This window comes from Myotis lucifugus, unplaced genomic scaffold (genome assembly GCF_000147115.1).
Source record: "Myotis lucifugus unplaced genomic scaffold, Myoluc2.0 scaffold_103, whole genome shotgun sequence".
In the NCBI taxonomy this organism is placed as follows: domain Eukaryota; kingdom Metazoa; phylum Chordata; class Mammalia; order Chiroptera; family Vespertilionidae; genus Myotis; species Myotis lucifugus.
In genome coordinates this window covers 1,952,542-1,962,602 of record NW_005871151.1, presented here as the reverse complement: position 1 = coordinate 1,962,602, position 10,061 = coordinate 1,952,542, and the positions used below count along the sequence as shown (strand labels likewise).

General features: G+C 44.6%; 1 protein-coding gene across 2 annotated transcripts in view; it reads right to left on the bottom strand.

Moving 5' to 3' along the window:
* Positions 1-10,061, bottom strand: part of SYN3 (synapsin III) — a 344,960-nt gene that overhangs the window by 286,278 nt on the left and 48,621 nt on the right. For both annotated transcript variants that reach the window (XM_014459147.2, XM_023757231.1), the window contains exon 3: positions 5,395-5,486. In XM_014459147.2, coding sequence (XP_014314633.2) covers positions 5,395-5,486 — 92 coding nt within the window. The remainder of the gene's footprint in view (positions 1-5,394; positions 5,487-10,061) is intronic.

Sequence of the window (10,061 nt, the reverse complement as noted above, 5' to 3'; positions counted from 1 at the left end):
GGGGGACAATCTCTTCCATGCCTGCGTCCGGCCTCCGGTGGCTGATGGCCATCCTTGGTGCTCTTGGCTTGTAGATGTAGCACTTCCATCTCTGCCTCCACCATCACACATCATTCCCGTGTCTGTGGCCAAACCTCCCTTTTCTTGTGAGGACACCAGTTAGGCTGGATGAAGGGCCCACTCTACTCCATCGTGACCTCATCGTAAGTAATTCCATGTGCAACAACCCGATTTCCACATAAGATCACATTTTGAGGTTCCAGGAGTTAGGACTTTCATACTTTGGGGGGGGGGAGTGGAGTGGGACACAATTCAATCATAACAACTGTCTTCGAAGCCTGCCCTTCCTAAATGCTGGGCTGCTGGCTGTTTATGCAACAATTTTGTCCGTTTAGAAGATGGCATGTCCGCCATGAAGCATGGAGGTGTCTATCTGGCGAGGTGTTTCTTGCTCAGGTGTCTATCTGGCGAGGTGTTTCTGGCCTCACAGCTGACCACTCCAGGGCAGGGCCAGGCGAGGGCACCCTGCGAGGTCTCCCACCAGGCTGCCCATGGGAACCACCCGGGAGCCGCAACACCACCGAGGCCCAAACCCTCCCCTCACGGATTCCAGTGTCACTGGCCTGACATGCTGCCTGAGCATCAGGATTCGAAACGATTCCCACGTGATTCTCACCTGCAGACAAGTGTGAGGACTAATGGGATGGATGTTCTGGTTCGTACACATTACAAAAGAAGACAGTTTAATCCTTCCCCAGAGAGGGGGCAGAGCATAGGCACAAATAATCCCAAATAGGAACATATACAGATTCCGAAATTTTGCATTTTAGGTTGTTGTTGTGTTTTTTTGTGTTTTTTAAAAAATATTCTTATGTGCAAAATGAGGCTGCTGTGAGAAGCGAATGAATGTATATAGGTAGCGCCATTCTCACACTCTCCCACGACGGGGCACTGTTTATTGCTCATCATAGTTTTGCCAACTGCTGAAGTACAGTTTTGTGGCATTTTTATTTGGTGCTTATAGTAATTTAAAATGATCCCTTCTGGGTACATGAATCCTTTCTCCTAGTGGATTTCTTTCTTTTCCCGAGTAATGCTTTTCATCTGGAAGTCTATTGTACCCCCGATATTAATACAGCTACATTGGCTAGCGTTCTTTAGCCCAGTAGTAGTTACATGGTGTATCTATTTTTCAATCCTTTCCCTTTCAAAATTTCTATATTCTTATGTTTTGGATGAGTCTCTTGAATGAAATATAGTTGGATTTAAAAAAATTTACTCTGGCAATCTCGCTGCAGATGCTCTGTAAATCAGAGCATTTAACCCATTTACATTTAATGTAGTTACTGATCTACTGGTGATAGAATATTAACAACTCACAGGGGACTTTGTGGAGGTTGCAGTTCTCACCAGTGGCCATGAGAGGGCAGCTCTAAGGGATCTGCAGCCATGGGCATCTGCAGCCATGAAGGGACAGAAGGAACGGAGCATCTGCTCTTGGGGTTCCACCACTGCTTCCAAGCCTGCGTCTCCCCGACAATTTTGGGCGTCCTCTGACCACGGGAGGAACAAGGATATGGACTGGGGACAGGAGTGTAGTGAACTGGGAGACAAAAAAGCAACCCAATGACCATGCCCATCCGCAGGGTGAGGGCTCAGGGCAGAAGCTATTTGTCAACTTGTATAGAAAGAGTTCAATATTTTAATAACTAGTACTGCTTCACAAGCCATTCACAGTGATATCAACCTGATATCAATCCAATATTTGGATTTAAGTCTACCATCTTATTTTATTTGTAACACCTTCTCTATGCTGGCATTCCTCTTTTCTTGACTTCATTTTTTATTTATATTTTTCTCTTGTACTTTTTAAGTACTACATTTATTTTTAATCCTCACTTGAGGATATTTTCCCCACTGATTTCCAGAGAGAGTAAAAGGGAGGGAGGGGGGGGAGAGAAAGAGAGACACATCAATTGGTCGCCTCCTGCACGCGCCTCTACAGGGGTTGGGGAACCTGCAACAGAGATGCGTGCCCTTGACCTGGAATTAAACCCAAGACCCTTCAGTGCCATAGGCCAATACTCTAACCACTGAGCAAACTGGACTGAGCAAAACCAGCCAGGGCTAAGTACTACATATTTTTTTAGAAATTACATGATTCATCTTTTTTTGTTGTTGTTGTTAATCCTCACCTGAGCATATTTTTTCCATTGATTTTTAGAGAGAGTGGAAGGGAGGGAAAGAGACAGAAAGGGAAACATCGATGTGAGAGAGACACATCGATTTATTGCATCCCGCACACTCCCCAACCAGAGCCAGGAATCGAGCCTGCAACTAAGGTATGTGCCCTTGACCGAAACTGAACCTGCAACCCTTCGGTCCACATGCTGACACTCTAGCCACTGAGCCAAACCCGCTAGGGCAGGAAAAAATTTAAGAATCAGTGCCTAATAGTTCATCTTTGATTTTTCAAAGCTTGTTTTTAATCAACACATTGACTTTCCTCCCTGACAATACAAGGGCCTCAGAACACCTTAACTTACCCCCCAGTCCCTACTAATTCACTGGTGTATATTTTAACCCCTCATATTTTAATCCTTCATAAGGCATCATTATTATTATTCTGAAGACAATGTTTAGTAACATTTACCTCCTTTGTTCTTCTTCCTTCTTGATGCTTTAGGTTATTCTGGGATTATTTTTTTTCTTTTTGCCTAAAGCTCATACTTTATAGCAGGGGTTCTCAACCTGTGGGTCGCGACCACTTTGGCGGTCGAACGACCCTTTCACAGGGGTCGCCTAAGACCATCCTGCATATCAGATATTTACATTACGATTCATAACAGTAGCAACATTACAGTTATGAAGTAGCAACGAAAATAATTGTATGGTTGGGTCACAACATGAGGAACTGTATTTAAAGGGCCAGAAGGTTGAGAACCACTGCTTTACAGTTTCCCTCACTGAGGGTCTTCCTTTGTAAATGTTTTTATTTTGCCTTCACTCATAAAAGAGGTGTCCCCGAGGATGGGGTTATAGGTTGGCGATTATTTTAAGACACTCTCCCCGCTGCCGCCTGGGAGCTGAGTTAGTGTTAGTCCCATCAGAGCGGCTGCCTTTTTGACTCTGGCTACTACTTATTTTCCTTCACCTTTCTGCACTTACCCTACTGTGTCTTGGTGCCTTGGTATTCTTTTTATTTATTCTCCTTGAAATCTGTTGTGCTTCTGTGTTTGGTGTTTTTAGAATCTTTCTGAAAGATGCTGAGCCATAGTTTCGTAAAATATTGCCTCTACTCTACTCTCCCTCTCTGTCTGAGACTCTGATTCAATGTTAGATCCTCTCACATGACCAAACCCTATCTTCTAGATTTCCGATCTTTTTTCTCTCTGTGCTTTATTTGGGATTTCTTTAGCTCTACATTTCACTGTATTATCTATCACCTTCTCAGTGGTGTTTAATATGCTGTTAAACACAACACATCCAATGATGTGGGTTATATTGTACATTTCATTTCTAGAAGTTCTATTTGGTGTTTTTTTAATTGGTTGTGTCACTTCTTTTTAAAAATATATATCTTTTTATTGATTTCAGAGAGGAAGGGAGAGGGAGAGATAGAAACATCAATGATGAGAGAGAACCATTGATCGGTTGTCTCCTTCATGCCCCTTCCTGGGAATCAAGCCTGTAACCTGGGTATGTGTCCTGACCTGGAATCGAACCGTGACCTCCTTGGTTCATAGGTCAACCCTCAACCACTGAGCTATGCTGGGCGGGCAGTTGTGTCACTTTTTATAGTTTCCTATTCCCCGCATATATCTTCAAACCTGATTTTTTCCCACTTAATATGTATGATTTTTAAAAATTTTAAGAATCAGTGCCTAATAATTCCAGTACCCTGAGCTATAGGGGCTTCTTTCTATTGTCTATTGTTCTGTTTCTTCTCATTCATGATGTCTGTGATGGCTCATCTTTGACTCTGTGCTAGCTATTGTACAAAAAAAAATCAATTGAATAATTATTTGAGGCCTAGGCTGAAAGCGCCTTGCTCTACACAAGACAGCCTTTATTTCTGGCCTGTCTGGGATTACCATGCTTGAGAGTCCCCAGAAAACCAATAAAACTGCAGTCCAAACTGCAATTACTGGTGAGGGTTCATCGACTTGTAATTCACATTCACCTTGAAGGTGTATCCTTTGGGTCTCAGCTTACTGTGGGGACGGTCTATCATCACATTCCCCACCTTGAGTGGCCCTGGGTGCTGATCTCTGTCTCCCTTGCCCTGACTGGTGATCAAAACCAACGTTAACACTTGCCAGACTTAGAAAGACTCTTGGGGAAAAGGTAGCTTTCGTACTCGTTTCTCTCTCTGGGTTTCCATTTCCCCATCATTCTCTTCCGGGTAATTCTTTGTCATGCCACCCCTTGAAGGCTTTGAAGATTATTATTCTTGAAGGCTTTGAAGATTATTATTATTGTTTTCGGTGGAAGAGTTAGTCCACCATCACTGGAACTAGGAAGCCACGTAATGTCTTTCTTAGTACAAGGTTGGCGTTCAGGAAATGACGGCTGGATTAGCTGAACTGTAATAATCTCCCAGACACACCTTTTTTTTGCTTGTCTGCATTTACAAAGACTGTTTCCTACCCGTGGAATGCACAGAACTCCCCCATCCCACCATGTGACAAGGCTCAGAATAAATGCCACATTTTCCTCCAAGTTCTTCCTGTCTTCTCCACTTCCCCAAATCTGAGTCCGATTTCTTCCCCATCGAAACCCTCACAAGACTTAGTGTGCACCATCCTCTGGGTACTTCGCTAGAGGGGACTATATCAGCACAACCATTTCTCTCTCCTGTGCATTTCCACGTTCTTGACATTTCTGGGCTTCTCAAGAATCCCCTCGCTCCCCCTCCAGCTCAGCATATATTATACAGATTTCTTGGAAAACATCAGATCCCATACTTTTAGGTTTGATGTCCTGGGAGGGTCATTCCGTCTGCCATACTGCTGGAAGCAGGACGTAGCTCATTAAAATAAGCCGTTACATTTGTGCTGCACTTTAGAATAGGATGCTCTCACAGATGTGCCTCCTACTTCAGTGCTGCTATCATCATGCCGCCGACAACACCCAAACAGAGCCACAAAGCCAGGGATAGAACGCAGCCTTTCTCCCCAAGCCCATGGCTCATGCCAGGGCACCCAGTTAATGCCCCATATTGTTTGTGCCACTCGTCATTTCTATGGCAACAACACCTGACACTCGGAGAGCAGACATTCTACATGTGAAAGCACAGCAGCTCAGAAGTAAGGCCTGGCCACTGGATGGAGGGGTTGGCTCCGTGAGGAATCCCCCACAGGTGAAGGGGCCCTGAGTCTCAGTCCTCCTTACCTCACCACCTTGGTACCATTTCTCACGACCTGCATGTCCACCATGCAGCCCCCAGTAACATAGGCAGCTAGGTTCAACTCTGAGAATTCGGCCTGAAGGAGAAAGCAAAACAAAGAAGGATTCAGCAGATGTGAATAATGCTAAGAACGGCTAACATTTATTGGGCACTTATATGTTGCCATGGACCCATTTATAGCTCACTTGAAACTTAGGAAGTTGGCAGTATTATTTACTTCCCTTGTTGAAAGATGAGGAAGCTGAGGTGCCAAGAGGCTTGGGGACGTGGCCAAGGTTACATAATTAATAAAAGGCAAAGGTAGATTGGAACCATGCCTCTGACTCAAAGAACCATGCTTTCTTGCCCGGCCAGTGTGGCTCAGTGGTTGAGCATCAACCTATGAACCAGGGGGTCATGGTTCCATTCCCGATAAGGACACATGCCCCGGTTTTGGGCTCGATCCCCAGTAGGGGGTGTGCAAGAGGCAGCCGGTCAATGATTCTCACTCATCATTGATGTTTTTATCTCCCTCTCCCTTCTTCTCTGAAATCAATTTAAAAAAAATTATATATATATATATATTTTTTTTTAAAGACCCATGCTTTCAACCATGACTAATTTCTACCTGCCTGAAGGTGAAAAAAGCAACTCTAGCTCCAGGACTAGACGAGGCCAAGTGCTGTCAGCATGACCTCTCCCCTAGCCTTCTGCAGCTTCCTGCAAGGCTGTGGTGAGCGCTGCAGGTAGGTGAGCACACATCACTGTTAAGGGAGCCCTCCTCAGGTTACCTGCCATCGGTTCCCTTTTTAGGTCGTGGTCCCTCCCCTCACTCCATCCACGTGGTTACAGTAGGAGCACCATGTCTGTGCACTGAAATACTGTTCCCCTGGTCCCAGCTGGTGGCGCTGGCACCTGACCCAGGGTGGGAATATGATGCCCTTCCATTAGAATTAGAATCTGCTGAACGATCCATGCAGTTCCTTTCTAGGGGGCTGTATCTTTAATACACAAGCCCAAGTGCAAATAGGGACCATGTTTTCTGCCATCTGGATTAGGGAAGCAAAAAATACCAGGGTGGAGGGGGAGAGGGGCAAAGGCAGGGAGGAGAGGGGAGGGGAGGGGAAGGAACGTTGATCAGTTGCCTCCCATTAATGCCCTGACTGGGGATCAAACCTGCAACTTAGTATGCACCCTGACAGGGAATCTAACCCACAACCTTTTGATGCACTAAATGATGCTCCAACCAACAGAGCCACCCAGCCAGGGTGAGATGGGGAGTACTGTCGACATTATGTGCCAGCTGCAATCCTGCCCTTGGATTTTATGAGATGCCTCTGTATCATTATAAGTTCACCTTTGTTTTATTATTTGCTTAAGCGAGATTTAGTTAATTTCTGTTGCTTGCAACCAGAGCACTATGGAATAGTACATCCCTCCTAGCAGACAGCGATGTGTGTCATGACCCTCTGGATTAATTTCCTAAAGTTGTCATAACAAAGGACTATTACTTTTAAGGTGGCTTAAAAGCAGAAATTTCTTTTCTCAGTTCTGGAGGCTAGACGTCCAAAATCAAGGTGTCAGTAGGGTTGGTTCCTTCCAGGGGCTGTGAGGATCTGTTTCAGGCCTCTCTCCCTGGTTTGCAGATGGCCACCTTCTTCCCATGTTTCATCACCTCATCTTCCTTCTACACGTGTCTGTGTATCCAAGTTCCCCTTTATCTATTGGACAGCCATCATACTGGATTGGAACCTGTTGCATGACCTCGTTTTAATGTGATTACTTCTGAAAAATTCCCATCTCCAAATAAGGGCACATTTTGAGGTTTGAGGGGTTAAAACTTCAACATACGAATCTCAGGGAGACAGAGTACAACCTGTAACCCCATCCTAGAAAGACCAGAGTGCTAACCCATGCCTTTTACACAGCAGATAGCAAAAGCGGTTTCTTTGGATTTAATAAATTTTTAAAAATAACTGCTCACATGTATAAGGCACTCACTGTGTGCTAGAAACTGACCTAAGCATTTTACAATCATTTATTCCTCACCCTTGCCCAGATTTAAAAAAAAAAAAAAGAGCCAGAAATGAAATTAATGTGCCCAATGTGACGCAGGAAGACGCAGAGCCAGGATTTAGACCCAGGCTGTCTGGCTCCAGCCCGTGCTTTCAATCGCTGCCCCCCACGGCCTCTGCTGTTGAGTGCAATGAGGCATCAGGTGAATTACAGTGGGGAATTTTACAGACCTAAAAGCAGCCCATTTAAAGAGAAAAGGGGTTGACATTGAAGGGAAATATCATTTCCTGGTGACTGAAATGTATCCCCTTGGAAACATTTTAACAGAAATTATGACCAAAGCCCGAGCCATCTCCCCAGATGGCCTTAGAGCAGCGGTTCTCAACCTGTGGGTCGCGACCCCTTTGGTGGTCGAACGACCCTTTCACAGGGGTCGCCTAAGACCATCTGCATATCAGATATTTACATTATGATTCATAACAGTAGCAACATTACAGTTATGAAGTAGCAACAAAAATAATTTTATGGTTGGGTCATAACATGAGGAACTGTATATAAAGGGCCAGAAGGTTGAGAACCACTGCCTTAGAGCAAACCCAGAGTGCTACGTCTCTTGCCCTAATTAATACCCTCATTATGCTGCGGTAAGGTGAAAAGCACAGAGCCCTGTTAATGAGCCCAGGTAACGACCTGGTTATTAAGTCTAATACCTTAAAAATGCAGTCCCATCGTGTTTAAGAGACTTCACTGGCAAGATTACAAAGAAGCATTAGCAAGAACAGTGGATGCTTGAGTTTCTGGAGGAAAAAAAGGTTAGCAGAGGTTAGCAGAAAGTTGCAACATAGGATAGCTGGCTGGGCACCGAGTAGATAAAGGAAGGGAGTGAATCAGAATCTTGGATGATAGCATTTTCTGACTCAAGGTGGCAAAGACCCAAGTGCAAAGAAAGATACTTGGACAGAAAACACACTCAGGCTTGGCATACACGTTAGACATTCATTTTGCTCAGACTGGGTGTCTGGAGTTATTTCCCAATCACGGAGTTTGGGTATTTACAGGAGGTCAGTGCCTGGGCTGCAGGGTAGCCCTCCTGAGAGGAACTTAAAGAGCAGACACTGTGAAGCGCTTCAGAGCTCCCCTAGAGTCTGTAGTGGGTTGAACTGTATGCTCCCCCGCCCCAAATATGTGCAAACCCTAACCAGTGCTACCTGCAAATGGTACCTTTATTGGAAACCGTCTTTGCAGAGGAAATTAAGGATCTCAAGAGGAGATCCTCCTGGCCCAGCCAGCGTGACTCAGTGGTTGAGCATCGACCCATGAACCAGGAGATCACAGTTCAATTCCTGGTTCCATGCCCAGGTTGCGGACTCCATCCCCAGTAGGGGGTGGGCTGGAGGCAGCCGATCAATGATTCTCTCTCATCACTGATGTTTCTATCTCTCTGAAATCAATAAAAATATTTTTTTTAAAAAAAAGAGGACATCATCCTGGATGAAGGTGGGCCTTGAATCCAATGATAAGTCCTTACAAAAGAGGAGAAGGGGGGAGAGAGACCCAGGAAAGAAGGCCTTGGTAGGTGGAGATGGAGCAGAAACTGGAGCTACATTGTCACAAGCCAAGGAACTCCAGGAGGCACTAGCAGCTGGAAGAGGCAAGAAGGACCCTGCACTGGAGCCCCCAGAGGGAGTGCCCGCCTGCTGCACCTTGATTTCAGAGCTCTCGCCTCCAGGACCGTGAGAGCATGCACTTAGGTTGTTTTAAGCCACCAAGTTTGTAGTAATTTGTTAGGACAGTCCGGGGAATAAAAGTGCGATAATTTTGGAAATTAAATGCAATTTCAGTATTACATGCAAAGGTGTCAGGGTTCAAAGAAGGTCAATGTGACTGGGTAAGGCTCCTTCATTCACTGCACCTAACACATACATATATGCATACACACACACACACACACACACACACACACACACACACATACTAAAACACCACCCATTCACTTATACTGTAAAACATTATCTACAGAGTCACTTAAATTTTCTGCCTAATTTAACCTTTGAGCTTAAAAACATTTTGGCGCTAATTGTGTTCTTATGTGTGACATTGTGGTGTGGATACAGGAATATTCAGAAAGACTGCATTCAACTGTAAGCTGGTCAATATATTAGCTACTGAGTTTGGGCAATTTATTCACTGCTTTAAATCTCAGTTTGACATCTTTAAAATGAAGACAATAATATCAGCAATATCGATCTCTAAAATTTTTTGCAAAGATTCGATATAATGGATATGAAACACCTAGCACAGGGTTGAGACACAGAAGGCAGTTGCTATTATTATTTTCAAATATTTCATTGTCTTTGTAAGAGTAAACTGAATGTACAAAAAAACTGTATAACCAGAAAAAGAGCAACCCCTTCAAATATAATATGCATATTAAATAATATCTATATATTGAGGTATACTATATAATAGAAGGCTAATATGCAAATCGATCAAACGGCAGAACAACCAGTCACTATGATGCGCACTGACCACCAGGGGGCAGATGCTCAACACAGGAGCTGCCCCCTGGTGGTCAGTGCACTCCCACAGGGGAAGCGCTACTCAGCCAGAAGCTGGGCTCACAGTGGCAGTGCTAAGGATGTCCGACTGCTGGCTT